At 53.5% G+C, this 19,653-nt stretch overlaps 5 protein-coding genes across 5 annotated transcripts; 2 read left to right on the top strand and 3 right to left on the bottom strand.

Moving 5' to 3' along the window:
• Positions 1-1,402: 1,402 nt before the first annotated feature.
• HER10_EVM0001747 (glycosyl hydrolase family 20) lies at positions 1,403-4,585 on the bottom strand. Its single transcript, XM_035482871.1, has 2 exons — positions 2,010-4,585; positions 1,403-1,956 (listed from the first exon to the last, which is right to left on the bottom strand). The coding sequence occupies exons 1-2, from the start codon at positions 3,414-3,416 to the stop codon at positions 1,528-1,530; spliced, it is 1,836 nt and encodes a 611-aa protein (XP_035334672.1). The 5' UTR covers positions 3,417-4,585; the 3' UTR covers positions 1,403-1,527.
• A 1,372-nt stretch (positions 4,586-5,957) lies between these two features.
• On the top strand, positions 5,958-8,376 carry HER10_EVM0005568 (uncharacterized protein). Its single transcript, XM_035475178.1, has 2 exons — positions 5,958-6,746; positions 6,800-8,376. Exons 1-2 carry the CDS (start codon positions 6,370-6,372, stop codon positions 7,923-7,925), a joined length of 1,503 nt encoding a protein of 500 aa, XP_035334953.1. The 5' UTR covers positions 5,958-6,369; the 3' UTR covers positions 7,926-8,376.
• A 278-nt stretch (positions 8,377-8,654) lies between these two features.
• On the top strand, positions 8,655-10,874 carry HER10_EVM0003927 (protoporphyrinogen oxidase). The gene is made up of 3 exons (XM_035473588.1): positions 8,655-9,294; positions 9,371-9,973; positions 10,058-10,874. The coding sequence occupies exons 1-3, from the start codon at positions 8,806-8,808 to the stop codon at positions 10,817-10,819; spliced, it is 1,854 nt and encodes a 617-aa protein (XP_035334841.1). The 5' UTR covers positions 8,655-8,805; the 3' UTR covers positions 10,820-10,874.
• A 578-nt stretch (positions 10,875-11,452) lies between these two features.
• Positions 11,453-15,751, bottom strand: HER10_EVM0002409 (mediator complex subunit MED14). The gene is made up of 3 exons (XM_035472122.1): positions 14,449-15,751; positions 13,208-14,397; positions 11,453-13,156 (listed from the first exon to the last, which is right to left on the bottom strand). The coding sequence occupies exons 1-3, from the start codon at positions 15,178-15,180 to the stop codon at positions 11,704-11,706; spliced, it is 3,375 nt and encodes a 1,124-aa protein (XP_035334717.1). The 5' UTR covers positions 15,181-15,751; the 3' UTR covers positions 11,453-11,703.
• Positions 15,752-16,407: 656 nt separating this feature from the next.
• On the bottom strand, positions 16,408-19,027 carry HER10_EVM0011996 (glucose-6-phosphate dehydrogenase). Its single transcript, XM_035481401.1, has 7 exons — positions 18,691-19,027; positions 18,435-18,507; positions 18,361-18,381; positions 17,948-18,292; positions 16,941-17,880; positions 16,775-16,889; positions 16,408-16,697 (listed from the first exon to the last, which is right to left on the bottom strand). Exons 1-7 carry the CDS (start codon positions 18,714-18,716, stop codon positions 16,694-16,696), a joined length of 1,524 nt encoding a protein of 507 aa, XP_035335416.1. The 5' UTR covers positions 18,717-19,027; the 3' UTR covers positions 16,408-16,693.
• Between the last annotated feature and the right edge of the window lie 626 nt (positions 19,028-19,653).

The following is a 19,653-nucleotide window of genomic DNA, read 5'->3' as shown; positions in this document are numbered from 1 at the left end:
TGTACTTGAGAGTTGCGAAAAGGTTGCGGTATAGTTGCTGGGGACATGCCTACCTGATGCCGAGGTCACGAACCTCTCTTCTTCGACGAGGAGAGATTTTGGATCTTTTGTTTGAGAGGGTGATGGGATGAGGCAATTGGGTGGATTACGTACAGTGCGATGTGGTAGCGTAGCATAACTATTCCGTAGTTCACGAGATGTTTAACTCGTCTTGTCACGAATGATGGCAGCAATTTCCATTCTCGAAGAGGACAAGATAGTCAAGCTGTTCGACTCTTCCGTCAATTGACAGTACCGCCAGACGATACTCCCGCGACTCTCGATTGTTATCCTTTCATCCATATCTTTTGCTGAGAAACTTGACAACCTCACTTGGTCCCAGTCATTCCACGTTGGAGACTACTGGGTAGAGACTCAGACCGGAGCAAGCACAGTGCAAGACCCCACCGATCACGATCTGAATACCCAGAAAGGGAATTTCTGCTGTCGCACCCTGCAGGTGCCCGCCCACACGACTTTTGACCACAGCTTCTCCACCCCGCAACTTACAGCTTACACCCCTGCAACTCTTTCTCGAGAGGAAGGGAAAACAAAAGAGAAGTCCAGTTGGATCCTGCCAGGTTCATGCCTACCTTACCTTAGCGCTACTCCCCAGCTTCTCTCACTGCCGAAGCGGAGGGTGACGTCGGGATAGGTAGGTATCGTCCTTGTGAGTTTGGGAGCAAGCGGGATGGCGTGAAGGAGAGAAGAGACTGAGAGCGAACATCCCAATCTAGCGTTTATTCAAGGCCCGAGAAAAGCTTTCCTCTAAGTAGGCGTATGCAAGCAATGCAGTAGAAACATTCAGAGGTGAAACCATATCTCGTACATGTATACAAGTTATAAATTACAGAGTTCCCAACCCCTAAAAAACGACCTGAATACGGCCAAACGCTCAGTTCTCATCTACACCATGATACCACGGGAAACACATCCCAATCACGAGCAAATAAACACGTACCCCAGAATCCGCCCACCTTTTGGAAGCGCGTCACACCAGATTCACCGAGGTTTGGACATGTAGATCACCCCCCATCCCCGATCTCTCCCCGCTTTCCACAAACGAGCCGTTCATGCGGAGGGCCCAGCGGGAACTAAGTACAACCAACCTCAAAGAGCGACGGCGGCGGCTGCCAAAAAAGTCCCGCTCTCCCCCCCCCCCCCTCTCCCCTCCCTCCGCCACGGACAGGACAGTCGGATGAACTTTTTAGTCCAACGGCGCCGGGCAACGGACGCTGAATGTGTCGATCCGACCCCTCGGGGCTTGATGGTCTGTGTCGAATGATGTGAAGCGTTGTCATTTTGACACCCTAAATAGGGAACTCATTATTCGCTATAAGAGTGTTGATTAACGAGATAAAGCCCTGTCTCTAATACATGTACAAGAAAAGGTATGTTCAACTGTCCGAGAAGGGGGCACCCTTCTCCGGAGAACCGCATGAATCATGCGGAATAACACAGAGAGCTTGGAAAATCCCAACCCAGCTCTTACACCATGGGATACCCACACTCACCCGCATCCCCCTGCGTGCAGAACGGCATCTGCACCGGCTCCGACCTCACACCACGCGCCACCATCCTCTCCCGGAACTCAGCCAGCCTCGGCGCCGCGTCGTACTGGCTCCGGTTCTGGCCCGAAGCGTCCCGCCGGCCCGACCACAACACCTCGCCAGCCGCGCTGGCCCGCGGCCACAGGATCCCGTCGATGCTGACCGGGTCGATGGACTCGCTCCACGCCGCTACCTCGCCGCCGAGGACGAGCTTGGCTTCCGTCTCGGTCAGGTTGGCCCGCGGATCGTGCGAGTACATGAGGCGCCACCCCTTTGCCGGCGAGCACCAGTCGTTGAAGGGGAAGAAGGCCTCAAAGGCGGCTCCGTTGTCGAAATTCATCCAGTGGCCTCTGCCGCAGTCGGAGTACTGGTATACATTAGTAAAGTGGATCCCTCAATATGGACGTCAACAATACCTACCCAGTAGTTGTAGTTGCTGTCAATGACCTTGTGGCCCTTGCTGGTCAGTTTCTTTACGGAATCGCCTCCCAACCAAGACTGAATCACGACGTCGTCGCCAAGCGTGATGTTCCACTCGAGCGGCATCTCTTCCCAGACCAGCGGAATGAGCCCGTGCTTGCGGATTCTGGCGTGGTTCTTGTCCATGAACTTTTGCAGAAGCGGTTGCAGGACCTCACTCGAGTTGGACCGAATACCCTCGTCGAGCATGGAGTCGTTCTTGTTCAGCTCATCGCCACCAGTGTGGAAGTATGCCGTGTAAGGGCCGACCCTCGGCAGGAGATCGTCAAAGAGTTTGTCCAGGAACTCGTCGACTCGGGTATCGTTCATCTTGAAGGCACCACATGGCGGCTCTACGCACCACCAAGTGTACGGCTTCTCGTTATAAGCCACAATCAGCTCCGGGTAGGCAAAAGAAACGGATCCAATGTGCCCCGGCATGTCGATTTCAATCACTGGCTCAATTCCGCGGTGAACTGCGTATTCCTGAATCTTTGCCAAGTCCTCGGGCGAATACGACAATCCCTTGCGGTAAGCGCCCTTGGCGGCTAGATCGGGCATCGCAGGAATGTCAAGCGGCCATGATTGCGAGTCCGTGATGTGGATGTGGAGCCGGTTGAGCTTATTCCAAGACATGGCGTCAATGACCCTCAGAACATCCTGAACGGGGAAAAAGTTACGCGCCGTATCGATCATGATTCCGCGGTGGGAGTACTCTGGCGAATCCTCAATCGAAACGGGAGCCAACGTGGTATACCAGGAGGTGCCGGATGTGTGCTGGTAGAAGAGCTGCACAAACGTCTCGAGACCTCTCAAGATGCCGGTGGAGGACATGGCCGTAAGCGTAGCCGAGCCATCCTCTGTGATATTGAGCGCGTATGATTCATTGACGTCACCAGCGACAGGCTTGAAGGTGCTGGGCTTATCCTCTCCAGTCTGTGTAATCTGCAGCGACTTGACTGCCTTCTTGTCCGCCGCGTACACATCTGGCTCAAAGTCACTGTTCTTCGGGTGGAACTTCCAGGGCACGAAGTTTTGCTGAAAAATGGCAGCCATGGCGCGCGACACACCGCCTTGCACAATGTCTTTGCTGTTAAACGTCGAGCCCGAAGCCGGGTTGTAGCCATAAGTGTAGGGCAGCTGCACATTAAAGAAATTCTCAGTATTCTGTGTCTCATCATCGGAAGTGGAAGTGGAAGCAGAAGAAGGGCGCCAGCGTACAGATCCTCCATTATATGTGATTTCCAGTGTTTGGCTTATGAACAGAACACTCTTGCCAGTGGAAAGCTTCTTCGGGGCCGGCCAGATACCGGCACTGACCTGGCCCACGGCGAGGGAGAGGGATACGAGTAAGAGAGAGGGTAACATCTTGACGATTTGGGGACTCCGAAAAGAGAAGAATTAGGAAAAAGAAGAAGTATGCCGTTCAAAGCAACGAAAGGGTCGAGGCTTGTTATATGGACGAGCTAGGGTGATGCGCGGTGGTCTTTGTGGTGTGTTTGCACTGTTCCTGCGAACCACAATTTTCCGAGATAAGGCAGAGAGTATGATATCCTCTTAGCCACCAAACGAACCGAAAGATTCGTCCCGTGCCACTTTCAGCTGCAGAAGAAAGACATACGAGAGCGCAGAAGTAGCTGCCCGTCGACTCTGCTGCCTTTTCCTTCACGGATACCGCGCAGCCAAGTCTGGATAGTGGTTGGGAACCAAGCGACCAATTGACAGTGTGGTGCACAGAGCAACGTTACGTTACGTCAAGCTTTGAGGTTGACGGAGCCAAGCTCACTGTACGCTTGACGACCCACGCTACTGCTGACGACGGAGGGGCTGGCTGATGGGGGGAGGGAGAGATCCTCAGGCCTGGTCGATCTCATGCGGTTGAGAAAAAGGAATGAACAGAACGAAAGCTTCTCGAAATTGGGTAGACCGACGAACTGGCCTTATAAGGTAAATGTACCCCGTACGTTGGATGCGACGTGCCAGGCCGGGCTGGGGCAATGGTACGATCCAATATGTTGATCCCCCCAGTATTCGGTTCCTGATAATCTAGGGAAAATAGTAGGCTATGATTCGTTTGTTGGTGGCGATGAACAAGGGATATGCCTTCATGGGAGTAGAGGCGCAGGGCGGATGAGAAAAGGCAGCGGCTGTGCTTTGACGCCAATCCAACGCCGGGGGATTAAAGGAGCTGATTGAGCCGGGAGGCGCGGAGAAGAACCGAAGAAACAAGATGATGGTTCTGCAGGAGACGATGGGGTTGGGTTGGTCGATACGTTGGTTTATGCTCTCATAATAAAACTAGTGTCCCTTGGGGTAGTCATGCGCAGTTAAGAGCGTGAGAGCGCGTGAGAAGCGACAAAGGTGGAAGATGAACCAAGCTCAATAAGGATAGAGGTGACAAATGCCCATGAAGTCTCGAGATTGACAGGAACAAGGAAGATTGACTGCTAGTATCATCTGGTCAAAGGGCAAAGTAGCGTCAACGCAGGGACTCTTGAAGGTAAGAGCGGGCATTAGGATCATCAACGCCGCCTGTCATGAGCAACGATGACAAGGATGACAGGAGGGGGAAGGAGGAGCTGGAGGAAGTCAAGGGGAGGCGCGGCAGAAGCCCCCCTCCCCCAAGCCAAGGACCTAAACCAGGCCAGGGCAGCCAACCGTCATGGCGACAGGGGGCGGGGAACGGCACCTATGGCCAAACAACTTTAATTACCGACCAATCAAGCACACAGAAACCTCCGATCTAAGGGCGGCATTGTCTCCATCGACAAGGAAACAAGAAACGTAATTAGAGTATTCTCTCGTAAAGCCTTTCATTCGGTCTCGCTCAGTCGGCAACAGTAAGAGAAGCATTTCGATGGCTTTTGATATGCGGCAGACCAAACTTTGGATACGCGTGTTGCAGCCAATGCCCAGCGAGAGAAGTCTGAAAAAAAGTGAGAAACCACAGCTGGTCACCAGACGCACATTGCAAGCCAAGGCAGAAAGCCAAGAGTGGAGGGCACCCACAGCTTGCGCACACCAACGGCGGATCTGCAACTATACCTACCTATCTTATGTAAGATTCTTATCTTTTACAAGACCCGACACATGCCGCAAGAACGTACAAGGGCCTCGTACCGCATTTCAGCGCTCGACTGTGAGATATCTAAGAAGCATCTATGAGCCTTCGACACTGAGAGTAAGATTCTGGTCGCCGCAGTCTCATCCCAAGTCTCATACGGAGAGAGGGAAAGTAGAGAGCTCTTTCCTTTGTCGTCACCCTGTTTCAGCTGCCACCCGTATAGCGTGGGGGCTTTGAGACAGACTCTGACCTGCCAGTAAGGTATTAACCAATATCTTTGGTAGTGACTGGTGTCATATCCTGCCTGAAAGTAATGGCGGTGTAAGACGCCATAGTCTAAGGCATTCGTGAACACAAAAAGCTCAGCCCCTATAATAGGGAGCCTACGAAAGATCCGAGGAGACTCTTACCAGCCTCAGGTGTAACGATGCAAGGATTTTTACTAGAAGAAGACGGGACTCGAACCCGGGACCTATGTGTGCGGGCATTTCGTTCAGATGCGCCGGTATTCCCCGCTACGACACAGGCCTTGGTGACAGAATGAAGCCTTTTTGTTCAGTACAGAGGTATCACGGGCGGGCGAAGCTGGAATAACCCAGAGATGAAAAGCACATCATGGTGTATATTCAACCTGCCTGGAAGGAGTGGAACCACACAGGTCGCGTGGTTCCTGGGGAAATGAGGCTGGAGAGCCGGTGGCTGTGTAGCCGTTGCGCTGAATAATCAGCATCGCGTGCCTGAATTAGTCAGGGCAAGCCACACTTGGAATTCGCCTGAACCTTCTCCTTCTGCAGTGAAGAACCTCCGGACGTTGGCTTTGCACCACCTTTCTTTGCGCAGACTGTCACGTGACTACATACCTGCTCCTCCAATCAAAGGCTTTGTTGTGGGCCCAGCTCTGAATTCTCCGTCATCTCAGGAACGTTCTTTGGCTCTCTTGCCTCACCTACCTTACCTCGATTCACTTCCTCCACCATACACAACATTCTTTTGTTGCTCTCTTGTGCATCACCAACTTCCCTCTACCGGTACCATCGCCTGCTCCCCATATACCCCGGCGCAAGCGATTTCCACTACCGCGCGCATTCTTAACACGTCAACCAAAGTCTCCGGTGCCGTATTCGACGCCGACTTTTCTTTCCCGACACCAACGCGTCTGGTCCTGCAGCTCAACTCCAAAAAAACTGAACGTACCACGACTCGTCGCATTTGCACTCGAAGCTTCACGCGATATTCGCCATATCGGCGCCAATCAATATGACGGTCCAGGTCGTCCTCAATACCCCGCTGGCGGATGCTTTGAGCGCCGCCATTCAGCCCAAATTGATCGAGGCCGGCTGGGCATCAGGCTCCGATGATGATGCCGCGCTCGTCGAATACATCATTCTCATGCTCGTCAACGGCCGCACGCAGGAGCAAATCGCCACCGAACTCTCGGCTGATCTCCTTGGTCTGGGTCCCGAAGATGCGGGCGCCCAGCAATTCGCCGCATGGCTCTTTCAACAGGTTGAGCAGACCGACGCACAACTTAACGGCACTCAACCTTCCGGTACCGATGCTATGACTGGCATGTCTCAAGGAAATGGAGACTTTGACACCGACATGGGTGCAGGTGATGGCAATGAATTGAACGCGTTTGTCTCCCCAACTTACCCCCAGCAGCCCGTACCCTACTAACCCGCTGTAGCCCGACTGGCCCGCGATCCATGCGAAACGGTCCCAACCCCCGAGGTGGTCGCGATAAGCGAATGTTGGGCCACATGACCAAGGCTATGGACCGGTCTGGCGATTCGGTTCTTCACCGCGTTCGCGGAAACGACAGAATCAACTCCCACGCCCGAGGCCCACCCACAGGCCCCAGAGGCGGAATGGGACGCGGCGGACGACCCATGAACAACCGCGGAGTGAACATCCAAGCTGGTCTCAACGCGATGGCAGGAATGAACGGTCAACACGGCGGTCCCCCAGGAGTGAACCCCATGGCCCAAGGTTGGGGCATGCCCCCGCCACAAGGACAGCCGTCACAAATGGACCTCATGGCAATGATGGAGCAACAGGCGCAGATGATGTCACAACTCCAGCAACAGCTTATGAACCAAAGTGGTGGGCGAGGTGGACGCCGCGGCGGCAAGTCTTTGTTCGATCGCACTCAAAATTCTCGCGGCGGTTTCCGACAACATCAGTCCAGAGACAAGCAAGATTCAGCAATGACGGAAGGCGGAGAAGGAGACGATGTCGACATGTCACAATCGAAGCGCGAACCGCCCAACCCCGACGAGACTGTCTGCAAGTACAACCTCCGTTGCACCAACGGCGAGTGCAAGTTTGCGCATCAGTCACCCGCAGCACCTCCAGGCACCACAGTTGACATTAACGATGTATGCACTTTCGGTGCGGCATGCAAGAACCGCAAGTGTGTCGGACGGCACCCATCTCCAGCAGCCAGACTGGCGCATCAGAGCGAGCAAGACTGCAAATTCTTCCCCAACTGCACGAATCCGCGATGCCCCTTCAAGCATCCCGAGATGCCGCTGTGCCGCAACGGTGCCGGGTGTACGACTACGGGTTGCAAGTTTACACATGTTAAGGTCAAGTGTAGATTCAACCCTTGCAAAAACCCTCACTGCATGTACACCCACGAGGAAGGCCAGCAGGGCGTCTTCAAGGACAAGGTGTGGACCGCCGAGGGCGTTGACGACCACGTAAGCGAACGTCAGTTTGTCGACACAAACGCACAAGCAGAAGTGATTCTTCCCGATTCAGAGAACGCTGTGAACCAAGAGCAGAGCAATGCGCAGGAGGTGATCAGCTAGGCGCTCATACGAGAACGAAAACCCTCAGGAATGCGAACTCTCAGCAGAGAGTTTACGCCATGCAAGAAGCGTTGTCTCTAGCAATGAGGCTGACTGGACGGCGGGCGGTGGATGGGAGGAGAGCAGTTGGCTCGGATTGGCGTCTCGCATCAGACATGGTATACCCTTAGGAGGATCACTGTGAACTAGTTCAGATTTGGGATCATTAGGAGGCTTCCAAGAAGAGTCCTCGATGGTAGAATGGGAGCGGCGACTTCTTGTATGATAATTGGACGATGATGTATGCCGAAAGCGACATGGCACTTTGGGCGTTTTGCGGGTGCAATTATTCCCTTATTCAAGTATAGACTGGGCTTTGGGCGAGCTGAAATAAAGCGAATCAGAGGGCCTCATCAATTGTGGTCCCTGATAGTGTTAGAGGCAGAACATGCTGTCCTCTTTAGTAGCCACACTCTACGTTCTCTGGTCTTTGTTCCTCGATATCTTGTGTGTCAATCATTGTCTGACTGTCCGAAAGCCAACTATCTAAACTACAAATGTTTAGGCTAATAGTCTGTAGCCACAACATCCAAAGGTTCCCATTTTCAAATAGCATCTAGTCTGCATCAATATTGAATTTGACTATCCTGGCAAAGTGGTTGGCCTTCAAGACGTAAAAGCTGCCCATGTTGGCAATTGATGTTGGTTCGAGGTGGTGGGGCCGGAAGCTCCAAGGACCCCTAGCTCCAGGTACGGAATTGTTTGCTGCAAGACCCCAGTCCATGTCGTGACGCCACTTTGCAGCACCAACATCTCTACCAACGGTCAACTTCGGATTACCACTCTCTTTCTACTTTTCTCTCCGTTTTACCTCTATTTTCGGATCATTGGACCTTACCAAATGGTACTTAGAAGAGCTGACGATGCATTCATGGCTCTACTGAGGTCCTACCACTCCCAGCGCTTCTGCAGTGCAGCCCTCGGCGGCTACGGCAGAAGCGCCGCCGCCGCCGCCGCCGCCGCCGTCGTGCCGGCGCGACGACCGTTCTCGACAACCACCGTGGTCGCGAGACAAGAACGGCGACGAAGCCAGAAAGAGGCAGAACCAATATTTACAAAGAACATCCAGGTCCCGACTGACATCGCCGTCGTCGGTAGCGGCATTGCGGGTCTCACGACCGCGCACTACCTGGCAAAGCTACTCCCCGAGACGTCCAACATCACCATATACGAGGCAGGGGACCGGGTGGGCGGTTGGATCAACACACAGGAGCTCGAGGTCGAGGTCAATGGCAAGAAGAGTAATGTGCGCTTCGAGCGCGGGCCGAGGACGCTGCGCGGTATGGGCAAGGATACATGGAAGTTTGACGACCTCGTGCTCTTCGACATGGTTCGTAGTCTCTCGTCGCGAAGACCTATTACACCCTTTCTTTGCTAACAGAAGCTCCCCTTTTTTCAACATACAGATCAGAGACCTCAAAATGCAAGGCGACTACCTAGGCATCAAGTCCCCACCCCGCTACATCTACTACCCGGACCACCTCGTCGAGATGCACCCGCGCAACGTCTTCCGCGAAGCCGCCTTCAAGGGCATCATCCCGGGCTTCCTGAACCTCATGTGGCGCCGCCAAAAGGCCCGCGGGGAGGTCAAGCCGGCCGACATGTCCGTCGCCGACTTCATCGCCACCTACACGGGACGCCCCGAGCTGACGAACAACCTGGCGTCGGCCATGATCCACGGCATCTGGGGCGGCAACGCCGACAAGCTGAGCATGCGCAGCTTCATGCCCGGGCCTTGGCACCGCTTCTTCGACAAACCGTACCACGAGGACGACTTTGTATCGTACCCGCGGAGCGAGGTTGGTATAATGGCTACGTTGGGCCAAGATCAGGAGCTCCGGCAGTACCTGACATCGGCGCAAAAGGACCAGCTCGTCTTCTTCGAGAAGGGCATGAGCAGTCTACCGAATACCATTGCGGAACACCTGAGGAGGAGGAAGAATGTTACGTTCAAGATGGGCGAACCCGTCACCAGCCTGGAGTACGATAACAAGGGCAAGAAGGTCATGGTGAGCTAAACATCTCTTCGTCTTCTTGAAACCCCCTCCTTCTGAATCGACACTACAAACTAACATGCTACCCACCCCCTTTAGCTCTCATCACCAAACTCGACGTCCCCAACACCATATGACAAGGTCATCTCCACCACCACCAGCAAAGCCCTCCACGCCGCGACGGGAGACGCCCTCCCCTCCCTCGCAAACTCCCCCAACGTCTCCATCATGGCCGTGAACCTCTGGTACCCGCAGCCGAACCTCAACGCCGCCCACCCAGGCGTCGGCTACCTCGTCCCCCGCGCAACGGACTCCAACCTCGAAGGCCTCCTCGGCGTCTTCTTCGACTCGGACGTCGTGCCCCGCGCCCCCGACGAGCCCGAAGGCACCAAGTTCTTCGTCCTCATGGGCGGCCACTACTTTGACGGCCTCCCCGACGACGCCCTCCCCACCGAGGCCGAAGGCATCGAAATGGCCAAAGCCGTCGTCGAGCGCCACCTCGGCATCCCCCAGTCCACGCCCGCATTCGCAATGGCGAACCTCGCGAAAGACTGCATCCCGCAGCACCACGTCGGCCACTACAAGCGCATGGCGCACGCGAGCTACGAGCTGCGCGACGCCTTCAAGGGCCAGCTCACCGTCGCGGGCGGCTCGTACACGGGCATCGGCGTCATGGGCGCCCTGCGCGCGGGCTACGACGTCGCGGTGCACATTGCCCAGTCTGCGCAGGAGCACGTCGGCGACACGGGTCTCGGGCAGTTCGAGAGCAACACTGAAATATTTTCGTCGCCTCGGTGGGGCCTACGTAGCCTCGGGCGTGATATCGACGAGAAGATTGGGTGGAGGAATTACATCCGCTAAAAAGGAGAAGAGAAGAAGACGTGGGCTGGAGGAGTTTGCCCATGTGTTGAAGGGATGTCTATCTACTGTATCATGAGTCTGGGTTCTTGTACTATCTAAGATTTGAGATGTTATCATAGATGTAGACTAAAAAGCATCATCGACTTTGCTATTTTACGAGTTTCTCCAAGATAGCCAGAGGAAGTGTGTGACATAAGAACCTGCTACCTCCCCTGTCTTGAGTTCTTGTTCGACATCATTATTTGTCATTGTCACGGTCGAAATTAGTCTGTTTCTCAAACTTTTACACTCTCGGGGTTTCGCTCTTAGTAATATTCTTCAAGAAGCGTATGAACACAGCAACGAGAAAGGGGATGGCAGTGATAGAAAGGGCGAATTATCGATGCATTCAACGTAATACTGACAGGAAAAGGGGTTTCCTTTTGTGTTGACTGGTATTACATGTTATCACAACACCAAAAAGTTAGCATTGACTCTCCAAATAGGTTTCAAATTAACACAAAAATCATGGCACAGACTACAAGGTAGGCGCCATTCACTTTAATATTTTCGAGGTATCTTTTGGGGGGGAACCATCTACCGGTCCCTTGGCCAAACCGGCCCGGGCTTTCTTTTACAGGCACCGCTCCCATGCGCGCGTGCTTCACAACTGCCTTGGCTTCCAAGTATCGTATACCCCGTCCCGTTGGTATCACGTCGTCACTAAATACTAATGATGAATCGAAGAATCGAAGAAGAAAACAAATACACCGTCGCATCCAAACCACGCCTCTTCTGGGCCAAGGTCTATGCAATGCTGTTGGGCAGTCTCTCTGCCCATCGTGGCTACGCCAATGCCCTCTTCCCTCCCTACATTTCATTCCGTGTCTCTCGCCGGCAGGCACTCAATCGAGGACCAAGGGCGCTTGTTTACTTCCTCCACCGTTCCTACTGCTCCCTTGGCTCACGCCTGTTGGCTGCGTTCCAAAAGACTGATTGGTTGAAGTCGTTTGATTGGTTTGTGTCGGTTGGCCCTCGGTTGATGGTGCGCTACTAACGTCACCAGTCACGGCGTATGCTCGCACCAGGTCGTCGAGCTTCGTAAGCAACTCCATGGTACTTGGGCCAGGCCGCGAGGCTGCGCTCGTCCTAAGACCCCTCCAGCCATTGCCGTGAGATTCCCAGACTCCCTTCAGGAGCTTGTTGAACTCCTCGTCAGGGGCCACCACGCCCTGTGTTGCACGAGTGAAATTCCACCACATCTCGTTGCGCCGCATCCTGCTTCGTATCTCAAGTACCAAAACCCGAGGCTCGCCTGTCGGACTAGGCAGGGTATAACGAAGAGCGATCCAGTCGATGGACCTGGTGAAGATCTCGACGCGACCTTGGTTGGTTGTTTCGAGGGGTTCCCATTTCGATTCGATGCTCTCGAGGGTTCTCAGAACTGGGAGGAGTACCGGCATATAAAAGATTAAGACTCTAAGTCCATCCTGGGTATTCACCAACGTCGTGAGTAGGTCAAGAACTCTCGCGTGCGGGTTCCCCTTCTCCAGGGACATTCTAATCTGACTCTTGGCCAAGTCGAGGGATACCCTCCAGCGTTTTGGCTTCTGAGTCTGGTCGCTCTCGCCTGGCATTGTGATATCGCTGTACGTGAAGACGACCTGCTGAAGGCTGACTCTTTCGCACTTAACAGAACCCCTTGCTTTGCTCATGGCCTCGAGGAAGCCTACAAGGCGATCAATAGACTTGACATGGGTTGTCAAAGTCTCTAGAATAGGTTGCCCAACCAAGTAGCGTATGCGGAATATGAATTCGCCCTTCTTGGGACTGAAGGAGACGTTGCGGTCGATACGGCCCTTGAGCAGTGCAAATTTAGTCTTGTCTTTGACCCGGACAATGGCGTCAACAATGGTGTTGAGCTCAGCGTTTTCAAGCACCTCCACAGCCGAGGGAGCATTGCCATCTTGGCCCTGGGCGGCTGTAGGCCGAGTTTGAAGTCCCTTGAACTTCACTTCGACCTGATCCTGCGCCCAAGATGAGTCCTGTTTGCCCAATTGCCTCGAGGTATCTTTGGGGCCATCCTGTGCGCCTGATTCTGATGACCCCAAGATCTGGGACAGCTTGATGACCAGAGACGGGAGCCGTACTTGTTGTGGTAGTGCGTAATTAGTAGACTCCTTCATCAAGTATTGGATCTTGCCCTTATGCAAGTGCTCCAAGTCAGTAGCCTGTTGAACGATGCCAGTCACAAAGAGTGTCAGGTGAGACCAGAAGGCATCATCCAGATCTGGTTGCCCTCGAGTGAGTTGTAGTTTGGTGTGGAACTTGAGTGGACGTGTTGGCGTGTTGCGGTCACTATCATCGTTAGTATCGCTGATCCAGTGCCTCTCAGGAGTGTAAACTTACATATCAAGCAGCCACCATTCGTCGCCACTCAGGCTCAAGGACACCATAACGAACCAGTTTTGATCTAGGCTCTGGCGCTGCATGAAAATAGTCTGGAATGCCTCCCGAGTCCGAATGATTTGCTTGATGTCTTCGCCACCAAGAGGACTCTTGCAAGTCTTCCAGCCCACACTTCGTCCTCTGCGGCTGCACTCTTCAATGAAGTAGCCCCATCTGATGTTCTCGAGGCAGGTAACTCCGTCCTCTGCGGGGTCCTTGCCGCCGTAGTTGAGGCGGGTTTCTCCTTGTAGTGTATATTTCGCGTGAGGCTTGATCGCGGCGAATCCAGTGATGGGTTGTATAAGGAGTGTAACGTTATCCCGAGGGCCCAGTTGCATGCTCAAGGATGATTCCATCGGCTCCGTTTGAGAGACTGTCAAAGTCATCGAGGACTCCCTGTTGACGAACCGAGGATATGATAGAAGCTTGGTGTGGATGGATGACAGAATGTGCTCAACGTGTCTGGCCACTGCTGTCTTGAGCAGGTCTTCGGCACACAAGTTGTCCACATCAAATGGCAGGAACACATCCTTGACTTCCTTGTTGTCCCGATACCAGCGTGCAACTAATCGACTGGAGTGCTTCGAATCAGTCTGCCCGTTCGTCTTCTTGGCACTGTTCACTGCAATCATGACCCAGCTCTTTGGTCCGTTGGCTCCGTATCGAGTGGTCCAGTATTGTAGGGCTAAGGCTCTGTTGAGAGGTTCCACCATCAACGTGCCAGTCCATGTGCTTCGACTCAGCTCGATGGCCTGTCTCCTGAGCTCGCTGATCTTGTGCGTGAGCACAAACTCGTGCAGGAATCGGTAGCATCCTTCGAGACCTTCCTTTCCGAGAATTTCGTTAACGTGTGCTTCGAGGAACGACACCAGTGCGTCAGAGAGCTTGCTTGATGATGGCGAAAAGGCGAATCGGAAGTCAATGAACCAGAATTGTTGGGTAAAGTCCTCATCGGCGATTGTCAAATCCACTTCAAACTCGCCCTTCACTACGAAAGTGACTCTACCAGACTGAATACTGTAATTCTTGAACTGATGTGGTATTTTGTCGTAGTCTTCCAGATTCAGGCGAAGAGAGAGCATCGTGTTAAGATCATCGATCCATTTCAGTTGTTCTTCTGCTGTCAATGGCGGTGGTGGTATATATCCAGGCTACGACAGATTAGTTCCCATCTCCGCCTCATCAAGATCCGGATAACCTACCTCTGGAATCCATGATGCTTCACCAGTCGTTAGGACTTGCAGAGCCGTCTTCAAGTCAGGGTTGGGAAGTCGGGCGTTGTCCAGCGAACGCTTCAGGTCAATCAGCAAGTCCTGGGAGTAGTCATATAGCATACGTTTCGAGTCAATGTGTGCCTTGATGTCGATAAGCTTGCTGACAGCCTCCGCATTCTTGCTCCAGTCCGTAATGACGAGGGCCTTGACCCATTTGGAATGTGCGTCTTGTGCAAACTTGATCATGAGCATCTTCTTTCTCTTGTTTCCTTCTGACATATCGTCAGGTGCATCGCTGCCATGGGGTGTATTTCCGTTCACTGCAGGAGGTGCCCATTTAATGGAACCCATTTCGACGACGGTCTTCTGTAGCTCTTCGTGGGTGTGTTGCGCCAGTCGGGCGACAATCGTCGATAGGGGAATGTACCCCTGGGTGATGTGCACAATCTCCTCGGGTAGGTCGTTCATCCTCGGTTTTTGCTGTAATGTCAGCCCGGTCGACATCTGCGATTGTTGCTTTCCTTGGGAGTCGTTTTGAGCGTTTCCGCCGGAGAGGCCATTCGCCATGTTACCGGCCCCAGGGGTGTCGGCGGGAGCCTTGCCCTTATTCGGCTGTCCTTCCATTGTTCCACCATTGGCGCCGTTGACCTTTAGGTTTCTGTCATGGTTCGGATGTGTGCCGTTCAAACCCCCATTCTCCATGTTGACGATTCCAGGCATCGGGGGAGGGCCCTTCCTGCCTCGTTGCCTGCGTCACGACCGGCCCCCCAAAATATGAACTTGATCTTTTCCTGGTCGATAGATTATGGAATACTGATGCTGAGTGAAGCCGTGCCAGATGAGCAAGGGAGGATAATGAAATGCTGGTCCCGGTCCGAGGTGGCTGTCAGACGGGATTCAGTCATCGGCGCCGGATGCGCAAGCCAGCAGGACAGCGCAATCGCATCAACTAAGAAACCGAAGTTTCAAAGAGGGACGCGATACACGTAGGAGAAGTTCAGTCGCCGAGGTTTCGTAGTTAACAGGCGCAAGTGTGGTATCGTTGAAACGCGATGAGGTCGTGGTCAATCGGAGGAATCGACCTAGCGTCGATCGTCGATGGGGGGGGAGGACGCGGGATCGTTGTCGGAATTGTATCGTTGATTCCGTGGAGAGTAATTCGCAAGTCGAGGTATTCAGTGCATGCGGAGTCTCCGAAGGGTCGTGAAGTCGGGGCGCGCAAGAATGTTCGGTTTGTTGACTGGTAGGTAATTGGGCAAGTGGTGATGCGATGGTGAGAGCGTGCAGCCAGGCATACAGGCAGGGCGGGAACTAGATCGGTCACGGTGCAACCCGAGCCTTCAGCATTTTTCTCGGACAGCCACGCCTACGGGCAGGCGCCAGCAGTCGACTGTCCCTGCTGTTCATCCGGGTCGGGGTGTCATGTGATCTCCGCCAATGGGACAGCCATGGGGTCCACCGTGCAACTCCAAGCCGCAAACCAGCTTAACCGTATTTAGCAGATTAACCTTATCTTATCAACTACCGTACCTTTGTTCGAGGTAGGAGCTCCTCGAAATACTTCGGTACCTCACCTAGCTAGTCACTTAATCCTAGCATGTACCCTTCATATATCGTTTCCAGCTGTAAATTCACGATTGTCACTTTGCACCTTTCAGGTACAAATCCGTGTAATTTTCTTGAGTTACAAGCCTAGAGATCGAACATTGCTGTAAGCTGCATTCTGGACTGGCTCGTTGCATGAAAACCTGATTGCATGTGTTCAAGATTTCCCACAATGACGTTCCTATGAATACCTACGCTTTCGACAGTGACTGACTCGTTGCTCTATGTACCTTACTAAGTGAGTACCCTCGTCACCCCGGCTCTGCCGAGGACAGTCGTGTCTTGGTATACCTTTCGGATACGAACCGTTCTTGGAAAGAGAGTTCGTCAATCATAGAAGTGTAAGGAACGAACAGTTTTGATCATTAGAAACGTGAATCTCATTGATTTTCTATCCTCTCTGAACCGCCAAGCAAAGCGAAGAAATGTCCATCGTCCTACCAGTGTTCACCCGTGGGCTTTCCTCCTGGCTTCCCTTGTTTATGTCGTCTTCATTTGAAATCTATGCCCTCCCTTCGATGGTTATGATACGTTGCGAATGCCATAGGCGGCGCAGTGGGATATCGCGGGTGCATTGGTCGAAAGTGTGGTTTTTTGTAGTTGGTGTAATGGGGGTGGAGGGGTTTGCTCAACTGCTCGTAGACATCCTTTAGAATCAATTCTTCTATGTATGATAGCTACGCTAAGGCGCGCACTTAGTTTTACTCACAACTTGTTCGGGGCAGCCTGAGCAGAGGTAGTAGGCCACTGGTATCCAGCCGCATCACTGAACTTGTAGCCATAGGAGGAGGTGAAGTCGTCGAGGACGGCGGGGCCACGAGATCCTAGGAAATGGTTAGAAATGGCTACAGAACGTACACAATTTGGAGACTTACCATAGGGGTATTCCATGGGGATAATCTCCTTGTTGTCGTCCAGGTAGTGCAGCAGAGGGGTGAAGATTCTCCAGCTGGCGTCCAGCTCGTCGTCACGGACGAAGTTGGAGTGGTCGCCCTTCAGGCAGTCCAGAATCAATGACTCGTAAGCCTCTGGGATCTTGAGGTCAGAGAAGCGGCGGCGGTAGGTCAAGTCAAGTTCGGTGACGACAGTCTGCATGCTGAGACCGGGCAGCTTGGAGTTCATCTTGACGTAGACACTCTCGTTGGGCTGAATGCGCATGACAAGCTCGTTGCGGGGAATGTCCTTAAAGATACCCGAGGTAACGTCCTTGAACTGAATACGGATCTCAGTCTTTTGCTCGTTGAGGGCCTTGCCGGCCTTCATGATGAAAGGAACGCCATCCCAGCGCTCGTTCTTGATGTATGCGACAAGGGCGCAGAAAGTGGGACACCTCGAGTCCTTGGGGACAGTATCGTCTTCCTTGTACGATGGCTTGCTGCCGTCCAATGACTTGCCGTATTGTCCGATGATAACGTTCTTGGGCTCGATGGCGGGCATGGCGCGGAGAACGCGCACCTTCTCGTCACGAATGTCCTCCGAGGCGAAGGAAATGGGGCGCTCCATGGCGAGCAGGGTGAGGACCTGAAGCAAGTGGTTCTGCTGAACATCGCGAATGATACCGAACTCGTCAAAGTAACCGCCACGGCCTTCGGTACCAAAAGGCTCCTTGAAGGTAATCTGGACGTTGTCGATGTTCTGCCTGTTCCAGGTGGAGCCGAAGAAGGAGTTACCAAAGCGAAGGATGAGGATGTTCTTGACCATCTCCTTGCCGAGGTAGTGGTCAATGCGGTAGAGCTCATCCTCCTTCCAGTCGGGCTCGAGGGACTTTTGAAGCTCCCGGGAGCTGGCAAGATCCTTACCAAAGGGCTTCTCAATCTGCAGACGTCATCATGTCAGCATCTCCACAAGCAACGGGCCAATATTCAACATGGGCGGCACGTACGACAACGCGCGCAATTCCCTTGGTGGGGTAGCAGCATCTCTTGAGATGCTGGGAGACAATGGTGAAGACACTGGGGGGAAGTGCCATGTAGAAGAGACGGTGGGTCTCAGGCTTGCCCTGCTCGAGCTCCTCGAGGTGCCGGGTCAGGTTCTGGAATGACTCGTCCTTGTCGTACTGGCCAGAGACGTAGGTGCAGAGGTTACAGAAGTCGTCGAGCTGCTGCTCGATCTCCTTTGTGGGTGTCTTCATGTAGGATCTGATGCGGCGGATGTAGTCATCGTGGTCCATCTTTGTCCGCGCATATCCGACAATCTTGATGTCCTTGGGGAGGAACTGGTTTCGGTACTATTTGCGCCGGGTTAGCTCGCCACATCCGTGGGAGAGGCATATCAATGCGGTCGAGAAGTTCGTACCAGACCGAACAGAGCAGGGTACTATAGAGATGTCAGCAGATTTTCCGGCCATGGAGAGGCTCTCATTCGCGTACAGTCTTCTTCTTTGCCAAATCTCCGGAAGCGCCGAGAACAACGATGACGGTGTTCTCCTTGAGCTCCATAGAACTGTGTAAATAGCGCCATTGTCAGCTAAACTCGCACACCGAAAAACCAGAACGAGGCCATTGCCATTCTAGCACGACACAAATTGCCGGATTTCAGGTCGGACGGCGATGGGGAGTGAACCTCCGGAATCGCAAAGCACAGCGGAAGGGAACGTTGGTGGGGTAGGAAGGCGGGGTGACATACGCTGCGGCGGAGGTGTGATCGGCCATGGTGTGTGTGATGTCGGTGATGAAGCTGGCTCGACTATGAATATTTCTTTGGATGAGAGATGTAGAGAAGAAGGGGGAAAGAAAAGCCTCTACAGCAGGAAACCAAAGTTAGCAAGCAGAAGGGCAGAAGAGCGAGCTGGGAAGGTTTTGGAAAGAGATGCTGGGCGGGATCCGGGACGGATGGATTGGGGTATTTAGTAATGACGAAGCACAGATGTACCTCACCTCTGAGGTAGGGGTGTAGAGGGGTGAATGGGTACGACAGAACGGACCCGACGCATGTGTGGATGGGGTGAATTGGGATAAGGTATGGGTACCTACGCGGTATCCGTACAGTGGTGGTACGCCAGGCAGGGCATGGCAGCGTGGTGCGGCGCGAAGGCGCTGGAGGAAAAAGAGGGGGCCTTTGGGGGGGATTCTAGAGTCTCAGGGGAGCGAGTACCGTACAAAGACCGGGCCAGACAAGACGGCAAAAAGCCAAAAAGATACTTAGCCTGAGATCAGGTCAACATACCGCGTTTAGTGCATCCCGACGGGGTTTGTCAAAGCAGTACGGGAGCCAGGGGGAGCTTACTCACAGTTGCAGCCCACCTCTTGGTGCCGCCTTAGCGTGCCATGTACTGTACTTGGATACTTGTTGAAGTTGTCGAGTCCCGCAACCGCACCGCGGCTCGCCCTTTTGCGCTTGAGAGCGAATCACTCTGGTGTAGGTGGGTAGGCTTCCCTCGATGGGCAAGTGGATAATTAATAGATCAAGTCGATTTCGGCGGCATTACTGAGTGGTAGCTACACGGTAAGGTAGGCCAATAGATACCTACACAATGGAAGCACACGGGTGAGACAGAGGTTGGCACAGGTTGTCTTTGTGATTTTAGACAGCCCAAGCCTGAAAAGCGCCCGCCCGCTCTCGCCGGACGGCTAAGGACGTGGACTTGGA

This window comes from Colletotrichum scovillei (genome assembly GCF_011075155.1).
Source record: "Colletotrichum scovillei strain TJNH1 chromosome Unknown Contig00004, whole genome shotgun sequence".
Classification (NCBI taxonomy): Eukaryota; Fungi; Ascomycota; class Sordariomycetes; order Glomerellales; family Glomerellaceae; genus Colletotrichum; species Colletotrichum scovillei.
This window is presented reverse-complemented; position numbering and strand designations above follow the sequence as displayed.